Source organism: Narcine bancroftii, chromosome 1 (genome assembly GCF_036971445.1).
Source record: "Narcine bancroftii isolate sNarBan1 chromosome 1, sNarBan1.hap1, whole genome shotgun sequence".
NCBI lineage: Eukaryota > Metazoa > Chordata > Chondrichthyes > Torpediniformes > Narcinidae > Narcine > Narcine bancroftii.
The window spans coordinates 432982659-433004431 of record NC_091469.1 but is presented as its reverse complement, the minus strand read 5'-3'; the positions used below and the strand labels follow the sequence as shown (position 1 = coordinate 433004431).

The 21773-nt window shown below is 37.7% G+C and overlaps 1 protein-coding gene across 1 annotated transcript in view; it reads right to left on the bottom strand.

The window, feature by feature from the left end:
- The window catches only part of cubn (cubilin (intrinsic factor-cobalamin receptor)), a 362173-nt gene that overhangs the window by 272301 nt on the left and 68099 nt on the right, over window positions 1-21773 (bottom strand). The window contains exon 15 of the mRNA XM_069931217.1: window positions 1221-1407. Within this exon, the coding sequence (XP_069787318.1) occupies window positions 1221-1407 (187 nt within the window). The remainder of the gene's footprint in view (window positions 1-1220; window positions 1408-21773) is intronic.

Below are 21773 nucleotides of genomic sequence, written 5' to 3'. Positions count from 1 at the left end.
GTCTTTGGTAGTTCGCCTTGGAACTATCATAAAGTAAGCCCATTCAGGGATGGTAGGTGTTAACACAGGACATATTTCCCTCACTTTAGGCCAATATTTTGTCCTGGAAGCTCGCTCGTAATGAAAAGTCTCATTTAAATATATTTAGCGACCTTAGTTTTTTTATTCATATTCCCAGTCTGCTGGTGTTAATCCTGCTAGAAACTATTCTACATGAAATATTAAAATGTGAATACTGAACAAGAATTGGATCAGAGTAAAATGTGGCTGCATAAACATTAGTCCTTCCAAATTCATGACAAATACAGCATGTGTCAAAAAATATCACCACGAATCAGCAACCTCCAGTTGTTTCCTGACACCAGCAATGATTATCAAACCTTTTAAATGATATAAATGTGTTTTGTTATGAGAAGCTTATGGGGAGTCAGATAAATAAATGTGATTCAAAATGAAGGGCAATTGTAACAGTGGGAGAACTGCAAAACATGGAATCAACATGGATTGGAGTTGCTATTTCAAAATGAAACACATGTCAAATTGAAACTGCTGCTTTGTTCTTATCTCAGACCAACTCTTTTGTGGCATATTTCCGCTTATGACTGAACTGCTGCCACAATGGATCTTAATGAAACAAGAGCAATGGGTGGGTGGGTGGGTGGATGAACTTTTTCTGTGCCATAACAACACTGATGATTTTAAATAGAATTGAAGGAGGCTGCGTACAGCAGAAGCATCAACATAGCTGAGTTAGGCTGAAAAGCCCGTTTCTATGTTGAAATTTTTAAATAATTTGCTTGGTGTAGTTACAACCGTACAATGCCGAGGAAGAGTGGCGGAGAGCGAAGATCGATCATTGAAGAACTATTGTAAGTTGACTGTGGTGTCAAAAATATCACTCTTATTCCCTCTGATCCCACAAATATTAAAGAAAAGAAAGCATAACTTTCTGTTCCATCTTAATAAATTGAGAAACTTGCATGAAAGTTAATCGAATAGCATAATGAAAAGTTGATAGATTATTTATATTCACCACCAAACCCTTCAGAAACTGCAGCTCAAAGGCTGATAATCATTTGCTGGTGGATCTAATTTACTCCAAATATTATTGCACAACAAATGAAATTTTTCACAATTATTGTACTTAAATTCATTGTACCTTTTGACTACTGATAAAATTGGAATATTTAAATAAGCAATGACAAGGACTGCCAAATTACCTAATTTCAACATAAGCAGAAGTACAGGTTTTGTATCCTCCTACTTTAAAGTCGATAAAGTTGAGCAGAATTTGCTTGTTGTCTTCCACAGTAATTACGTAGATACATTCTTGGTAAATCGAGTAGCCATTTGGATAGTTTGGAGATGTAAATGTGCCAGTGGAATCAAAGAATTCCTCCCTACATACTGTAATAAAGCAAAAAAAAAAGACTTTTACTAAAATGTAACATTTTAATACGGGTATATTGAATAGGAACTGGCCTTCAGACATTTCAGTTCACTGCGTAACATTAATAAACAGCTACCTACACAATTTACAGCATTGGTTTTATGGCCCAAGAACACACACTACAGGAATGAATTTCTCATGCTCAAGAACTCGTTGGACCTCCAGGTCTATTTGAATCATTTGGAGAGTGATGGAAGGATTGTCAACTGTGCTATCAAGAAGCATATACTCATCAATAACTGCCCACAGATGTTGACCACATTCTGTCAGGATCAATAAAAAGCAAATTTCTTACACACTTGATCAATCTTATAGAAGACCTCTTCCAGAGACGTGTTGAGCACTGATTTGAAAACATGTGGCATCAAAGTAGCTCAATCGACTGAAGTAAATGGAAAATTCTTCCCAGCTGAAAATGCAGCCATTACCAAGGAAGATCACTGTGGTAGTTTGATGGTATAGGTCAAAAGACTAATCAATGGTCCCTGAAGATTCACAGGACAATTTTCTGTGCCCAATAACATTTAGTGGTTTCATCAATAATCTTCCCTTCTTCAAAAGGTCAAGAGAAGAAAATGTTTGCTGACAGTGGCAGATTTTAGTGTTATTTCCAACGACTTGATAATGAAGCATTTCTTGCTATAAATTTAGATATTTATTATTTATAATTGATTATTATTGCCACATGTACCGAGATACAGTGAAACAATTTTATATCATTAGGTAATATTCCTGCTTGGGCTTCCAAGTGATGATTACTTTCACATACATAAATGTCAAACAGTGACCATCTACAAAAGAAGGGAGTCTAACCAATTCCAATTAATATTAAATGGCACTACAACATTTGGACCAGGTAATAAATGAATAGGTAGAGATAGGCACTTGACGTTGGCATGAACATGCGCTGATGGATCACTTCCTATGCTGTATAACTCCATGACAAATACCAAATCTCACAGTATCAATTTTTTTGTGTGCATTAATCAAAAATACAGTCAGACCAGTAACTTAATTTCAAAACCTGGATATCCTTCTCTCAGTGAATCATCATGAATATCAAAAGCCTTTTCACTATTTCCAGCTTTCAAGCTGAATGTGGGAAAAAGCCTCTACTTGTATCCCCAAACACACTTAACATTATGTCACCACATGAAAATAGGAACTGGAAGAAGCACATTGGTTCCTCAAACCTGCTCTTCCATTTAATACATTAATTCATCTTTCAAGGATACTTTTCCATTCTATCAATATAACCTCTGGATCCCTTAGCAATTTGAAAATATACCTTAATTTTCCATATATTCAAGTATTCAACCTCCATTGCTTTTTGGGAAAAGGAATTCCAAAATCTCACAACCCACTGAGAGGAGAAATTCTTTCTCCTCTCAGTTTTAAATGGAAAATACCATACTTTCTGATGCTTGACTTTCTTTGAGAGGGAAATCATCCTCACAGCTTTTACTTTGTCAAGCCCATTGATTCTTATACCTTTCAAAAGGATTTCCTCTCATTATTCTATGCTAAAATAAGGCAGATATAACCTGATCAACTATTCCTCAAAAGATAGTCCCTCCATACCAAAGATCGTCTGAGTGAACTGGAGGCACCACATTATGCCGGACTGGATTAAGATAGAATTAGACAAATTGGGAGAAAATATCCCGGAACATATACTTTATAAATGGGATGAAAAATTAGTGCAATTTAACAAATCACCAGTACTACATCATATACTTAAATTATGGAAAAGAATACATCTGGAAGAAAAAAAGATAAATTATCAAATACCAAAAATGATATTAACACAAAACCCATTAATCCCGTTTACAATAGACAATTTATTTTTCAAGGAATGGGACAAAAAGGAATCAAGAAAATAGAAGATTGCTTTTTGGAAAATAATGTATTAACATTTGAGCAATTAAAAGATAAATACTGAATAATACAAAGTACAATGTTTACATATTGTCAATTGAAAACTTAACTAAAAGATATATTGGGAAATAGCTTGAAATCACCAGAAAGTAGCAACTATGAATATTTAATCACAGACACAATGATAATTTAAAAATTTATTACAAATATGTACATCAAATTACAATATAAAGAAGAAGATGAAATAAATTATAAACCGAAACAAAAGTTGGGAAAAAGATTTAAACACAGAGATAAAGAACGAAACATGGGAGAAGTTATGTAGAGGAACAACGAGGAACACGATAAATACTAGATTACGTATGATACAATATAACTGGCTACACAGATTATTTATTACTCCTCAGAAATTAAAAGAATGGGACCCAACAGATGTTTTCGTTGCAAATTGGACATGTTCAAAAGTAACAACTTTCTGGAGATCTAAACCTAATATTAAACAAAATCACAAAAAATAATATACCAAATAATCCAAAAAAAATTCCATTAAATAATATAAAAGACAAAAAAATTAGGACTAAAATTAGACAGAGCCCAAATATTGTGATAGCGCTAGCAGTAGCCAAAAAATGTATTACGACAACCTGGAAATTGGAAACAAATCTTAAAATACAATACTGATATACAGAAATAAACAAGTGTATTCCATTAGAAAAAAATTACAGACAATCTGAAAGACAAGTGTACATTATTTGAACAAATTTGCGAACCATACATAAAATGTCGGAGAAGGCCGACCACAAACCTCCATCTCGTAAAACAATATAATTATGAGCACAATAAGATGTGAAAGTGGACGATACAACTTTTTTCGGTTATTTCTTTGTTTTAAGTGTTTCAATATTTATTGATTTTTGATGAGGGTGGGAAGGGGAGAGAGGAAGTGGGAGAAATGAAAAAAATCTCACTATGTATATATTGTTGATGATCATTTGTGGTTGTTATTGATATTGCAAAAATATTTTTTTTTTAAAATCTAGATCTTGTTGTAATCTCTGATAACCTTCATCTTCCACCATACTACCAATTTTCGTATGATCTGCAAACTTACTAATCATGCCACTTATATTCATATCCAAATCAATAATATTGATGACAAACAGCACTGGACCCAGCAAAAAAATCTGTGATACACCACTGATGACAGGCCTCCAATTTGAATTCTAACCTTCCACTTTCACACTCAGAAGGCCTTTTCACACTGCCAAATAAAGTGGGTTGAACCAGTAAATTTAGCAGGTCCGTAGCAGGTAACCTGGCAGTGTGAAATGTCCCAACCAGGCAGGGTGAGTAAAAAATCAACTGGGCTCTGACTCTTGATGGGGGCAGGTGTCAGAGCCCAGTTGAGTTAATTCATTAATCACTCTGTGGCGACGTGAATGCTCAACCAGCTCTAGCAGGTACCATTAGTGATGTTAGTGCCTGTGTGCGTGTGTCAGTCTGGTAGCATTATAAGTAATCTTGAGATGATCTAAAGCACAGATATGCGCTGACAGCTCCACCGGCCGCCCTGTGAAATATAACTGCACAGTAATATTTAATAGGGCAGTCGGCGGGGCAGTTAGAGCGCGGCCAATGGAGCTATTAGCACGAACCTGTACTTTAAATCATCTCTAGAAGTGTGTGGTAAATTCACTGACATCAATTCATCACCAAAAAATTTGCCGACAACAAAAAAATGACAATTTAATTAACTGATGGATAATTCACCAAAGAAAATTCATTGACGAAATAAATCACCGATGATCGAATTCACTGACTTCAAAATTCATTAAAATATTCACTTGTCATCTGTTCAACAAACTACAGAGTTTGCATGCCAGCTCCCAACTGCAGAGCTCTGAATATTTAGAAATCAGGCCCACAGGTGATGCAAACTCGAGCACCCTCTCATCCTGACTGCAGAGCTATCTCTCTTGGGGTGACTGGTAGGGGAGGGAGAGAGGAAATACTCCTGGCAGCCTGTCCCAAGCACTCACCCTTTGTGCACACTGGTCAGGTTACTTAAAAATTCATTAAACATTAAAAATTAAAAATTATCTATTAGGGCTATCACTCTTTAAAAAGTTTTGACACACTGGTCAGATTATTTAAAAATTTGTTTAAAATTACATCAATTACATTTCATCTGTCGCCTGGGATGCAGTAAGAGGGAGGTGAGGTGTGATAAACGGGCTTCCCTCAGCTTAACCATTGCCGAAATTCTGCATCTGACCAACCAGCTATGCAGTTGAGAGATCCACGCACACCCCCAATAAAATCTAGGTTGTTTGGTGGGGGAGTGGGGTAGTACCTATGTTCCCTGGGGATGCGTGCCAGCTCTGCCCTGTGTTCGGCACACCCTTTCAGCACCACCTCTCCAGCAGGTGAAGCTGACTGGGTGGCCCTCCATGGGCTTGCCTTCCATTTCCTCCTCCAACCCCTGAATGCAAAGAATAGGGGGAGGGGGATCATTGGAGACCAGGACCGTGGCACAAAAAGAGCCTGAAACTGGTATCCAGCTTTGCATCCCATGAGGAGGGGAGCGAGAACAGTAAACTCCTCTGTGTGCACGGGAGCTGAGGGGGTAGAACTAGCATGGGAAGCCGTGGGCGGAACCCTAATTTAAAAGCTTTATTAAAGGACAGTTCCAATTACTTAAAAATGTATATAAAGTTAGTGAATTTGATGGTTGATGATTTTTCTGTTGGTGAATTTGATAGTCCATTAATTTTCTGGGGTGATTTGAAATCTCAAGATTACTTATAATATCTAATACAATGTTGAGGGAATAATGACAAACTGGCCTGTGGATCTGTTCTAAGTTTGAACAGTCTGAAGCCCACTACAGTAGATTTTTCCACAGTCTTTTATATATTGAGCGCGTACGTGCTTTTTTCCCGCAACAATTTCACTGCCCTGCGAATACGTAATGCTTCACTCATGATGTCACTGCTGGAGGATGGAACCTCCCCTTAGATTCACAAGTTACACATTTACCAGGTAATTTATGCTCCAGTGTGAAAGGCTTACCGGATACTGTAACCCACCTTGTTTACTCACCTTTTTGGAGATCTGGCAGTGTGAAAGTGGCGATATAACTCCTATTATTATGCCAAGACAATATCTCATTGGCAGCTTACTGTAGATCCCATGTGATTTGACCTTCTGGACTGATTAAAGTCCATGAAGACAACACCAACTATCCTGCTTTCATCAATCCCTTTGATTCCCTCATCAAAACACTCAAATCAAATGCATGAGACATTTTATATCTTTATTCATTATGCAAATTTCTTATGCAAAATTCCATGGTGACTATCCCAAATCAATCTTTGCCTTTCTAAATGCATATAGATCTGTCCTTGAAAATCCCCTCCAGTAATTTACACACAACTTACTGGCCTGTAGTCCTCTGGATTGGCCTCAATATTAGATATCTGGCACCTCACACAAGGCAAATGACAATACAGATATCCCAACCAGGGTCCCAACAATTTCTTCCCTTGTCTCCCACAGTGAACAAAGAATCGCCTGCTCAAGCCCAGGGATTTCTCTTTTTTCATTTTAAGAATTCTGGCACATTCACTAATGTAACGTGAACTCTCTTCAAGAATTCTCTATCATCCACCCTGGTAAATACAGATGAGAAATATTTGTTTTGTATATTGGCCATCATATATGGCTCCACATATTGATGATTATACTGGTCCTTAAGAAGTCCTTTTGTCCTGAAAATATATTTGTTGATTCTCCCTTACTCTATCATCCAAAGCTATTTCATGTCTACTGTAATAGATCTGTGTTAATATTGATAGTTAGATAAATGTTAAACTATATTTCCTCTAAATATATCTTCTGTAATATCGTGGGTTTGGAACAGGGTTACACACATTCGTACAATACATTCGGAAGTGAAGTCATCTTTCGGAGTCATGACGTCTGCAAGCAAGAATTATAAAGGTCACATGATTTCCAAGAAACTGGAGCTGGCAACTGTCAATTATCACATGGTTTCCAGGAATTTTGAGACTGATTTCATTGATGATGTCATGTCACATGACATCAGAGAACTATATACTAAAGGCAGAGAGACATTTTAAATCAGAAGTTAGAAGAAACACTTGACAGAAAGGAAAGACAGGACTTGTATTATCCTTATCATAGGAGATACTACACAAATGCTTTTAAATAAGTAAGACCACTTCCGATTGTTCTTTTAAGAGAGAGGCAGCCTCATGTGAAGATGGTCACTATTGTTTAAGAAATAACTCAGCGTGAAGATCACAGTTCTGTAACCCAAACAAGAGGGAAACTAGTGAAACACTCGTGAAGAATATCTCTCTGAACGACAGCACATCAAGAGATTTGTGAGTTTAAAGAGATCTGAAAGTGCTTTATAATTACTTCTGAACCATAATTTTAAAAGATCCTGAAGTTCAACAAAAAGTTTGAAACTGGACTTTAAAATTGATTTTTCAGACTCAAAATAGTTTGGTCTCTTACACACACACGAGCATATTAGAGTAAAGTTTAGAGATAAAGAAGAAATGTTATGTTATTAATAGTTTAATAAAAACTATAATTTTGAATTTATCATTGCCTGGTGAATCTTCCATTGCTGTTCCCTTGTTAGTACTAATAAGATTTTACTAGTTCGTAACAAAATTGGGGCCTCGTCCACGATTGTACAAAAAAATTAAAAGACTGATTTTGTGTGTGTGAATAAATAACAGCAATGGATATTTAAAAAGTTTTTGGAATCACCAAACTTTTTAGATTTGAAAAAGGCAAAACAGGAGGAGTTGTTGCTTATCACCAAAGAGTTGAAACATACGGAGTTAAAAGTGTCAATGGAGAAAATTGAGATTCAAAGAATTCTGACTATTATGTAAAAGAGAATATTTTTGAAAAGGTGGTGTTGGAACAATTTCCTGAGAGTAAATCGCTTGAGCAGCAGTTACAGCTGAAAGAGATGGTGTTTGAAAAATATAAAATTGATAAGACAGCATGAGTGTGTGAGAGAGAGACAAACAATAGACAGCATGAAATAGAAAAACTTAGATTAGAGGGAAAGAGAGAACAGAGGCAATTTGAGAGGGAACAAAAGAAAATGGAGTTAGAATTAGAAGCAGGCAGAGCTGAGGAAGCAGAAAAAAAACAAGAGGATTGAAATAGAGACAAGAGAAATGCAAACTTGGTCAGATTTTACAGGTGATTATATTTTAAATCTAGAGCTTAAATTGAAGCCAAGTTAAACCTTTCAAAAGCAACAAAATTCTCCTACATTTGTAGATGATGATCATAATGTGAAATTTGTGCCCAAAATACCTTTCCATAAGGATAACATTAAGTACCAAAATAAGGTAGAAAATAAATGGGGAAAGGCATTTGGTCTGTTTTGCAATTATTTTAAGAAAGCTGGTCATGTGGTAGCCAACTGTTTTTCCTTGAAGGAAAAGAAAGAACCCAGCAGCACTAGATGCTTGTATTCAGAGATGGCAGTAAAAAAGGGTCTGGAATTGTAGGTAAAATTAGGAAGGAAGGAGATAAGGGCAATAAAGTATCCAATTAAGTTTGAGGATGAATGGGCAATTGTTGCCAGAAAAACCATTGAGAAAACTTATTTAAAAGCTATGTCTAAGAACCTTGCCAGTGAAAAAAATGCTGGAAAATGTCATTTAAATGAGATACCTCAGCAGGTACAGCAGAAAACAGGCTGTGAGATAAAGCAAACTGTGAGCCATTGTAAATGTTTATTTGTTAGGTCAGAACTCTGATTTTAAATTTGAAAATAATGAACTTGTTAAAATAGGGATCAAATCAAGTTTACCAGCAGACAGTATTTTGCTTTGGCAGAGGTTAAAGCTGTTCCTGCAGTGAAATTAACATATAACCTAGTCATTGAGAAAACAGAGACAGATTTTGATATATAGCTGGAGTATGAAGTAATGAGGGTGATTGGAAAAAAAAGCTTCCCAGTGAAAACAGTGATCTACAAAATAATTTAAAAGGGTAGAAGTCTGTGACAGCACACAACAGCTGCCAAAGGATTTGTCACTATCCAGAGTGAAATTAATAGAAAAACAAAGTGAGATACTGATCTTGCTGAAGTTAGGGATAAAGCACTCTCTGATAAGGAAATTAAGGAAGTGGAGGGGGGTGTGGCCATGCTATGGAGCTGAGCAGACATGCTTTGAAAGACATTTCCACAAAAAAGTTTTGAAAGCTCAAAACCAGGATTTTAGCATCAAAAAATGGATAAAACTAGTGCCAAACAACCAAGGGATCAAAAAGCAAAAACTGAATAAGCAACAACTCAGCCAGGAACATAGGGTGGAAGCTTGATGGGTGGGACAAACAAATTTGTCTTCTTTTAGTTCAAAGGTGAGAAGGGTGGCCATTCCAATTAATAAAAATACACCAGTGTTAATAGAAGATTAAGGAAGAAGGTATGTAATGACATATTGTAACATTTATGGAGAAACATGGACATTTATGAATATTTGACAATGAAGCCTTTAAGAAGGATATCTTCATAAAAACAGCAGAGTAAAGACAAAATATATTGGTTGGAGGAGATTTTAATTTTTTCTTGGGCCAAATACTAGATAAATCAGCAAGAACAATAACGAGGGTGAAAGCAGCAAAAACTATTTCATTTATGAAAGGTCTAAATTTTATCAATGTATGGAGGCAATTAAATCCCACAGAGAGGGACACATATTTTACTCAAGGGTGCACGACTCACATACAAGGACTTAATTATTTTTAATGTCTGTCCAGTTAAAAAGTAGAATGATAAAAACAGAATACCTAGTGAAGCTTCTATCAGACCACTCTCCATTAATATTAACTATAGCAATAATGGAAAAGCAAGAGAATGTATACCAACGGTGTCCCAATACTACATTGCTTATAAGAACAGACTTCTGCAAATTTATAAAGAGACAGATGAAATATTTTGTAAAACAAATCTGCCATCTACTAATAGTGTTTTTTTATATGGGACACAGTTAAAGCATATTTAAGGGGACAAATAATATCCTACACAAAGCTATATTAAAAACTAAACAACAATACTATGAGTTGGGTGAATGGGCGCCCAACATTTTAGCTTGGCAGATTAAAACAGGAGACATCAAGAATGATAAGTATACTATAAAAACATTTTTAAGCAATATGATACAAAATTATACAAATCAGAATTACTTGGAGATGAGAATGAAATGGAAGAATTTTTGTTGAATGTTGTACTTCCAAAACTAGAAGAGAGAAACAATAGAATTACTCCCTTCACAAGGGAAGAAATTGAAAAGTCCAAGGCAACGTAGAGGCTAATAAATCAGCAGGGAAGGATGGATTTCCACCTGAGTTTTATAGACAATTTAAAGAATTATTAATGCCCCTGTTAATAAATGTCCTGGACCAAGCAGCAGAAAAACAGACCCCCTTAGAATCATTCTCAACCATGATTATTACAGTGTTACAAAAATAGAATAGGGTCCCACAAAAAACTTCATCATGCAGACCAATGTCCCTGTTAAATGCTAATTATAAGATACTAGTGAAAGCATTGGGTAATAGATTAGGACAATATTTGCCAAAACTGATACACATGGACCAAGCAGAATTTATTAAAGGGAGACATCCCTCAAATAGTCAAGGAAGATTATTTAATATGAAAGTTAATCAAGCAAAGGACTTTATCTATAAATGGAATGTCAAATCACTAACGAAAAAGAAAAAGATAACCCCATTTTAATACATATGATTATGACATGGCAAGAAATTAATGAATGTATAGGGAAAAAAGTAGGGATAGCAATAAAAGCACCATTGTGTAAAAATGTGATATTGCCTATGAACATGTGCAATACAATATTAAATTTGTGGTATGACAAATGTAGAAGATATAATAAGGACTTTGAACAATTAAAGCACAAATACTGAGTGGCCAATGGGACCTTTTTCTGTTTTTTCCATCTTAGATCATTCCTAGGAGAAAGGTAGGGACCAACATTGATCCCACCTGAAATTAGTGAAACTGAACGAATGGTCTGGATGGGTAATACACCATTTAGAACAAAAATGTGCTAAGCTCTCCAGAGCGAAAGTGCAAAACCAGGGTTGCAGAGGTTAAGGGAAAGATGGGAGTTGGACTTGGGTGTGGTGATTTCAGAAAGAAACTAGTTAGATTGGTGTATGGACAGCATGACATCAATTAAAAATGCAATATATGGATAGGTTCAATTAAATTTTTTACACCAATTATACCAGTGGTTCTCAACCATTTTCCACTCACATACCACTTTCAGTAATAATCCCTATGCCATCAGTGCTCTGAACAGTCTGTTCTGTAAGGGATTGCATAAGGTGGTATATGAGTGGGAAGGGAAGGTTGAGAATAACTTCTCTAGACCCAATTGTTACTAAAATATTTTGATTGAAAAAATTGTCATTGGCCCTTTTCCTTTGGAGTTATGAAACTGTGCACATAACCAGTCAATTAGGTATGATTAAAACAGTGGTTTTCAAACTTTTTCTTTTCACCCACATATCACCTTAAGCAATCCCTTACTAATCACAGAGCACTGATGGCACAGGAAATATTGTGTGAGTGGAAAGACAAAGGTTGAGAAACACTAAATTATATGTTACTCCACCAAAATTACACAGATCAAAAGCCTAAATTTCAGAGATGCGTTTCAGATGTGGGACTGAGACAGGGCACGTGCATGAAGCTGAGGCCACGTTGGCAAGAAATCTCAGGAAAATGAACCAGCATAACAGGAGTGGCCTTCACAAATGACCCAGAGCTATATCTACTAGGTAATTTTATGGAAGTCAGCAAAAAATATCAAATCTCATTTATAAAAAGAGCACTGGTGGTAGTGAAAAAATGTATCACAATCACTTGGAAGTCTGACTCCCCTTTACTTATAGCACAATGGACTGTGGAAATGAACAGTTATAGTATACCTATGGAAAATAAAATCACATATAACTTAAAGAACAAATATGACACTTTTGTAAAGGTCTGGCAGCCAAACCTGGACCACATAGGGGCCCAAATACAGTAATAAAAAGCAACAAAAAAAGGATATAAAACTAACTATTATACATACAAAAACATAGTTTCCCCAACTGTACTCTATATACTTAAAATATATATAAGCTCTAACGGTGAACAGATTTGTATATATGGAATGGGCTGTGGGCGCAGGGATGGAAGGAGGGACTGTTTTATTTTTGTTTGTTGTGTTTGGAAGAAAAAGTTTAATATTTTACATATTTAAAATGTGGGCGCACTAGACACACTGTGAACAAAAGAAGCACACAGAGTCAAAAGTGAGTTGAACCGACTGAATTTAATAGAACTCTCGCACGAGCTTAAATCCCTCAGAACCCAATGTGTTTGCGGCTCCTGGAATCTTTATGACATCAGCCGCTAGGCTGTGGGCTTGCCCCACCCAGAGCTCTCACAGTCAGATCTGCTGTGGACTTGCCTGTGACTCAGTGAGCGAGTTCATCTGTTGCGTGGGAGCCCCCAGAACCACCGTTAGGAGGAGTGGAATCCACAGCCAACACCTCTTTAGTCTGCTTGCTTGGGTGGCCAACATAGTAGGTTTGTGGGTGGCACAGTACAAGGGCGTTCCAGATCTAGGTGTACCGGCTTGAGACAGTCAGTGGTGAAGGTCTCCTCGTGGCTGCTAAAGTCGAGGATGCATGAAGTTCCGTTCTGAAGCACCACTTTGTACAGGCCCTCATATGGCTGCTGGAGTGGAGTCCGGTGCATGCCCCTGTGGATGAAGACGTAGTTGCAGTCCCGGAGGTCCTTCGTGACAAAGGAAGGTGTTAGACCATGGCACAAGTTTGGACAGGAGCTAGTGTTCCTACCTTCTCTCGGTGTCTCCTCTGTGCCACGGGCTGCTTGCACAAACTCACCTGGAGCCATCAGTGGGGCGCCGTATACAAACTCTGCCAAAGACGTGGCTAAGTCTTCTTTGGGAGTCGTGTGGATACCAAGAAGTACCCATTGGAATTCATCCACTCCATCCGGGCCTTGGAGGCACGCCATCAGGGCCGACTTTAGGTGCCGGTGGAAATGCTCTACCAGGCTGTTGGACTGCAGATGGTAGGCTGTGGTGTGATGCAGTCAAACTAGATCTTAGGCTGCAAGGTCTAGAAAGTCGGCAGTTTCAGTGAAACTGCATTCTGTGTGCTTGGGTCAGTCATTGTTCAGTCCAAATGCCATTTGGACAATCGGGGACACCAATGTGGGTGCACTAGGCCCGGAGTGAGTGAAAGAACCCCACAGAGTTGAAAGCGAGTTAAACCAACTAACTTTAATTGAACCCTCGCATGCACTTAAATCCCTCGGAACCCTAGGACCTTTATGACATCAGTCACTTGGCTATAGGCTTACTCTGCACCCGGAACTCTCAAAGTCAGATCTACCACAACTTGCCCGTGACTCCATGAGCCAGTTCGCCTGTTGCATGGACGAGTTACCACACTATGTATATTTTTGGAAAAAAAAATCAAAAATAAAATATTCCAAAAAAAAGGAAATTAGGAAAGTGCCAGTTGGATATTATTTCAGGGAGGGTTTATTGCTGAGAAAATGGAGGTTACTTGAGGTTTCTGCTAATAAAGAATGGGCAGTTGTTCATCGGGCTGTAGTTCCTAAAGCCTATAGGGATGAAATTTTAAACATAGTCCATAGCATACCCCTTTGGTGGGAACCTTTGGGTAAAAAAAACTACCTATAAAATTATAAAACAATTTTATTTATCCAATTTTTAAAAAAATGTTAAGAGAATTTGTAAGACTTGTCACACTTGTCAAGTTGTGGAGAAACTTAATCAGGGTCAACCAGTTGCACCTTTAAAACCTATTCCTGTTTTTGAAGAACCTTTCTCTAAAGTTATTGTGGACTGTGTTGGACTAATGCCCCCTAAAAAAGCTGGAAATGAATATTTGTTGACCATTATGTGCACAGCTGCCAGGTTTCCTGAAGCAATACCACTCAGGAATATTAAAGCAAAAACAGTTACTGGGGCTCTGATAAAATTTTTCAATTCATTTGATTTGCCTAAAAATATACAATCAGATCAGGGAAGTAATTTTATGTCAGGTTTATTTCAACAGTTAGTTTATAAATTGGAAGCGAAACAAATTACATCATCTGCATGTGAGAATCTCAGGGAGCTTTGGAGAGGTTCCATTCAACTTTAAAAAAATTATGATGAGAACTTATTGTCTATAGAATATGAAGGATTGGGATGAAGGTGTTCATTTACTTTTGTTTGCAGTAAGGGAATTGGTGCAAGGTTTTAGTCCTGTTGAATTGGTATTTGGACATGAAGTTACAGGATCTTTAATGTTGTTAAAGGAACAGTGGGTTAATGAGGATGTGCAGTTGTATTTGTTGGATTATGTTTCAAAGTTTAGAGATCATTGGAAAAAAACTGAGTGAGATAGCTGAGGAGAATTTGAAAGTGGCTCAAAATAAAACCAAAGTCTGGGATGATAGAAAAGCAAGACAGAGAATTTTGAAACCATGGGATAAAGGGTTGATTCTGTTCCCAACAATTTCTAATCACCTTAGATTCTATTTCGTAAGGTCCTGAAAATTTTACTCTAAGGTAAATGAAGTTAATAACGTGGGTAAAATTCCTGATAGGAGTTGTAAAATAGAGAATTGCCATGTCAACATGCTAAAATCTTATTCTGAGAATTTGAATGTTAACCAGAAACAGCGTTCACCAGAGTCTTGATTGTGAATAGAACTGAAAGGGTTGAGGATCATGGAACGATACAAACTGGTTCTTGTGAGAGTCATTTTAAAGATAAATTAGTTTATAAACTTTTGAAAGCCAGTCTTGCTGTTAATTTAGCCAAGAGTGAAATTTGTCAACCTCAGGTGACTTATCTTGTTGCCAAGGAAAATTGAAGCCTGTTCAGACAATTTCTGAATTTCCCGTATCCATGGGGTATTTTTAGGAATGGTTGGATATTCTGTAAAAACTTTGCTGAAGTTGCTCTTCCCCTGACTAATGTTTTGAAGAAGAGTGAAAAGTCACTTTGGTCAGCCATGCGTCAGGAAGAATTTGTCATACTGAAAGTTATCTTTTGTCACAAATTTGGACAAATCACTTGATTTTGAAAAGATGACTGTGATGATATTGAAATTCCAGTGGCTTATGCATCGAAGAAATTCAATCAACACCAAAAGAATTATTCTACTACTGAAAAAGAATTATTGTCTCTTGTATTAGCTCTCCAACATTTTGAAGATGTTTGCACTGACTGCAATCCATTAGTGCTTTTGAGTAAAAAAAATACGAGTAGATTACTGAATTGGAGTTTAATTTTAAAAGAATGTGACTTGGTTATAACTCATATTTGAGGCAAGAACAACGTTATTGCTGATTGCCTGTCCAGGTGTTGAATTTACATGTTATTTCTGAAATATTTGCTTGTATTATGCCAAGAATGTGAAATCTGTCGAGACTGTAATTTAAAATTCCGACATTTTTAAAGTTCAACATTTTCCTCTGTAGAAGGAGGTGTAATGGATCTGTATTAATATTAATATTTAATTAAATGTTAAGCTATACAGTACAACTCCAATTACCCAAAATCAGATTCTCTGAAATCCTCATTTATCCACAATTGTTTAAATCCTTCAAATAAATGAGGATATCCGAAACAAATCCTCATTTATCCAAAATATTTTCGGAGCCTAACTGACTTCACAGGTTGAAAAAAATTCACTCGTCATGAAATTAGAATGACAATTGTCCTCATTTCAGGTAACTCCCTCCCCGCTCTCATTCCATTCCTTCTTTGCCTTACCCTTTTGACTTTTCTCTCCAACTCTCCCTCTCAAACTGTGTGCCACTGTCTCCCAGCCGCAAGAGGTGTCATCAAAAAGAGTGGCCTCCTGGGCAAGAGTGGGACATCAGGCTCAGTGGCGTTCCCTCCCCTTCTCTCCTATCACCTCGGCATACCGGATGCCAACTCTGTTCCCTCTCCTTGGCTTACTACTGCACACACATATACTAGATTTACTGGTGTGCATGTGTGTTAAATCCGAAGGGAGGATTCAGAGTCGGGACTCAGGCGTCGGGAGCTCTGGTGACCAGGGAGACAGGTGTCCGTTGACTTGCCAGTGAGTGTTCCACTGGTTCGAGAAGCGTCCCCTAGGATCAACAGCAATGATGGGTTCATGTCAGGGATCAGCGATGGCAGCTAGGAAATCTCAGTCGGGGATCAGTGGCAGCAGTTGGGAGGTCTCAGTTATCAGTGGCAGTGTTGCAGCCAGCATTTTTTTTGGGAGAATTAAATATTATTTTAATTTTTAAAAAGTGTTCCCTTGTTGTTGATGTTGCTTAAATATTGATACAAGTGATTTGCTGTTGCTACTGGGCTGTTTTAAAAAAAAATTACCAGAGCTCCGAAAAAGCTATTTATTCAACATAGGCCCAGTTTGGTCATTTCAGATAATTGGAATTGTACTGTATTTCTTATAAATATGTCTTAGGTAATGTAGTGAGCTTGGAACAGAGTTAAACACACCCATACTCTATATTCAGAAGTGAGGTCATCTTTTGGAGCTGTGATGTCTGCAAGCCAGAGTTATGAAGGTCATATGGTTTCCAGGAATTGAGACTGATCTCATTGATGATGTCAGAGAACTATATACTGAAGGCAGAGATACATTTTTAATCAGAAGACTGAAGAGATTGAAGACACTCTTGATATCCTGGAAAGACAGGACTTGTATTATCCTTATCATAGGAGATATACTACATAAGTGGCTTTTAAATAAGTAAGACCACTTCTGACTGCTCTTTTAAGAGAGGCAGCCTCATGTGCCTAGAAAATGGTTACTCCAGTTTAAGAAATAACTCATCATGAAGATCACAGTTCCGCAACCCTTATGAAAACACGCGTAGAATATCTCTCTGAAAGACAGCTCATCAACAGACTTGTGAGTTTCAAGAGATCTGATAATGTTTAAAAGTGCTTTATAATTACTTATGAACCACAATTTAAAAAGATCCTGAAGTTCAACAAGAAGTTTGAAATTGGATTTAAAATCAACTTTTCATACTCAAGTTTAAACTAAAGTAGTTTGGACTCTAACACACACACACACACACACACACACACACATTTGCACATAGTGGGGTTAAAGTTTAGAGATAAATAAGAAATGTGATAGAAAAAAACATAGAAACATAGAAGATAGGAGCAGGAGTAGGTCATTCGACCCTTCGAGCCTGCTCTGCCATTCAACGAGATCATGGCTGATCTTAAAGTTCAGTACCCCATCCCCGCCTTCTCTCCGTAACCTTTAATACCCTTATACTGAAGAAATATATCTAATTCTCTCTTAAATATATTTAATGAACCTGCCTCTACTGTCCTCTGTGGCAATGAATTCCACAGATTCACCACCCTCTGGGTAAAGAAATTCCTCCTCATCTCGGTCCTAAATGGTTTGCCTATTATCCTCAAACCATGGCCCCGGGTTCTGGATTTTCCCATCATTGGAAACATCCCATCTGCATCCATTCTGTCCAGTCCTGCCAGAATTTTATATGTCTCTATGAGATCCCCTCTCAATCTTCTAAACTCCAGCGAGCACAATCCCAATTTGCGCAATCTTTCCTCATAAGTCATTCCTGCCATTCCAGGTATCAGCCTGGTGAATCGCCTCTGCATTCCCTCCATTGCAAGAACATCCTTCCTTAGATAAAGTGACCAAAACTGCACACAATACTCCAGGTGGGGTCTCACCAAGGCCCTGTACAGCTGCAGTAAGGTATCCTTGTTCCTATACTCAAACCCTCTTGATATGAAGGCCAACATACCATTTGCCTTTTTAACTGCCTGCTGTACCTGCATGCTCACCTTCAGAGACTGATGTACAAGTACCCCTAGGTCTCTCTGCACTTCCCCATCTCTTAATCTATTGCCATTCAAATAGTAATCTGCCCTCCGGTTTGTATTACCAAAGTGGATAACCTCACATTTATCCACATTGTAGTGCATTTGCCATGTATCTGCCCAGTCCCTCAATTTATCCAAATCACACTGGAGCTTCCTGACGCCCTCTTCCATGCACACAACCCCTCCTAGCTTACTGTCATCTGCAAATTTGGAGATATTACAGATCATTAATGTAAATTGTGAACAGCTGGAGTCCCAGTACAGATCCCTGTGGCACCCCACTGGTCACCGCCTGCCACTCAGAAAATGAGCCATTTATCCCAACTCTCTGTCTTCTTCCTGCCAGCCAGTTCTCAATCCACATCAATACTTTGCCCCCAATCCCATGAGCTTTGATTTTGGAAGCCAGTCGTTTATGCGGGACCTTATTGAAGGCCTTTTCGAAGTCCAGGTACACCACATCCACTGGCTCTCCCCCATCTATTTTACCTGTCACCATCTCAAAGAATTCCAATAGATTTGTCAAGCATGATTTACCTTTTGTAAATCCATGTTGACTCCGTCCGATCCCTTCTCTGCTAGTCATATGCTCCGCTATTACATCCTTAATAATGGATTCCATCATTTTACTAAAAACTATTATTTTGAATTTACCACTGCCTGGTGAATTCCATTGCTGTTCCTTTGTTAGTACTAATAAGATTTTATTAGTTTGTAACACTACCATGAAATTGTTCTTATCATTTCACAAGTTGCCAGTTACTTTTGGCAGGATATAATTGAGTCAGATGCAGTGTTGGTGCTGTGCGATTGCTCAGCAAAAGAAGGTGCTCTTTCTGTCTGAAGGCCTACAGGTCACCCTTGGACAAGGTGTAGTACCTGTTTAGCCTCCCGATCAGAGTCACGTGAATCCATGGATTGCAGATGGTGGATGGTTTTTACAAACGGATTCTACAAATTGCAATTTATGGTTGTAAAACTAAAAATGCTGGAAAGATGAATCTGCAGATCAATGACCAGGGTTACCGTCCAGTATGGACACTGCAACTAAAGAAGGCAACAGGAAACCACTTCAGTATTTTTCCCTTATATAATCATGAACTCAACATTGACTACAGTCTCGGCTCAAAGATGTAGCTTTCACCAAAGGATAACAGGGGATGCAACAATAACAACTACAATTTGGTAGGTCAGAGATCATGATGGATGGATCATGAAGATATAGTCACCCACGTCAAACGGCAAGGAACCTGAGTCAGAAGCAGATAAAAAAAACTTTACTAGAGTGGGACCCAGAATGAGTGGGTTGTCTTCTGAGGAATGATCAGGCAAGCTTGACTTGTACTTTTTCTCATTTAAGAGGAAGGATGGACTGATTCATATAAAATTCTGAAGTTTTGAAGAGTGCATGTAGTGATAATGTTTCCTTTTGTTGGAGAAATTAGACCAATAAATAATAGTTTAAAATTAAGGGTTGTTCATTTAAGACATTAGATATTTTTCCTTGGGTTGTGAATATGTGGAACTCATAAAAAGTTTGGTCGAACCATAGCTTCTGAATATACTGAAGGCAAAGTTTGAAAACCACAGTGGTGAAAAGATATCATGGGTAGATTGGAATGTGAAGGTTACAATCAGCCATAATCTTAGTAAATGGTAAAGATGTGAGGAGCTGCGTGTTTAATCCCACAAAATGCTGGAGGAACTCAGTGGGTCAGGCAACATCCAAAGCATTAGACTGTCAGCAGTCTGTGTTGAAACCCTTCATCTGCTCCTATTATGTTTCTTTGAGAAAAATCAGCCATCACACCTCGACATTTAATGCATTGCCCTGATATCAATGTCCTAGTTGTTACTTTTGACCAGAAAATGAATTGGAGTACGGTAACAAGAGCAGGCCAGAGATCCTGCAACAAATAACTCACCTCCTAACTGCCCAAAACCTGTCCACCGTCAATAAGGCTCATATCAGGAGTCTGATGGTCTGATGGAATACTTTCCACTTGCCTGGATGAGTGCAACTTTATGGCACACAAGAAACTTAGCAATATACAGGGCATACCAGTTCACTTGACAGGTATCACATGCACTGTCAAGGTATAGAGAGGGTGCAGAGGATATTTACAGTAAGTCCTTAAATAAAGTTGTTTTGTTCAACATTGTTATATTAGATCAATGAGAAAAGTATAAATAAAAAAATAAAATGCCACGGTATTTTAGTTTGAGGGGTGACCTGACAGAGCGTATAAAATAATGAGACATAGATCATGTGGATGGCAAGAAGCTTTTTACCCAGGGCTGAAATAGCTAACATGAAGGGGCATTGTACATGGGAGATGTAAGAATACATTTTACCAGAGAGTTCCATTCCACATGGAATATGCTGCCAACAACAGTAGTAGAGGCAGGTACCACAGGACTTTTAAGAGACATGGAACTGAGAAAAACTGAGTGTTATGCAGTAGAGAATTCTAGGCAGATGTTAGAGTACATTATTAGGTTAGCACAACACAATGGGCCCAAGGGCCTGTACTGTGCTGTAGATTTCTATGTTCTATGTTCTAAGCAGCAGTTTGTACCACTGCAGAAACTCATCAAGACCCTTTATGCACCTTCCAAACCCACAACCTTCATCAGCTAGAAGGACAAGGGCAGTAATAACAAGGGAACACTACCACCTGGAAGTCGCATACCATTCTGTTTTGGAAATATGTCACCATTACCTTCATCGTAACTGGGTTAACTTCCAGGAACTCCCTCCCTCACTCATTGTTGGTGTACCAAATTTCAAGGTCTGCAGTGGTAAAGAAGGCAGATCACCACTGCCTTCTCAAGGCTAATTAGGGATCAGCAATTAAATGCTTGCGTAGCCTGTGAAGCCCATATCTCTTAATTACATTTTAATTTTAAATTCCAAAGTTAATTTTCGAAAATATTGACAGAGGCTAAGAGAATTTGGGATGTTCATCTTTGATTCCTTCTTTTCTTCTGGCACTAAGGAATGTAGTGTCAGAAACAGGTGGAAGTTCTCCACTTTATTAAGACCAACAGAAATTCCTATGTATATATGAAGCCTGATTATGTTAATCCCATCCTAAATTTTGGATATACTGCAGACTCTCTGTGAAATTAAGGGGAAATAATATTGGAAAGGTGATTATTTTCAAGGTCTTTCATTATGGATTTTTTTTTTCAATCCAGATGTAGTTTTTTTATTAAAGCAATGACCATCAATAGAGTTAAACAGGAAAGTCTGCAGACATTGTGATTATAATGCCATAGACAAAATTGCTTGAGAAACTCAGCAGATCATTTTGCATTGATAGGAAGTAAATGGTAACCAATGTTTCAGGTCTGAGTCCTTCATCAAAGTATAAGCAAAAAGCAGGTGCCTGCTGGATAAAGGGTTCAGCCCAAAACGTTAGTTACCCTTTACTTC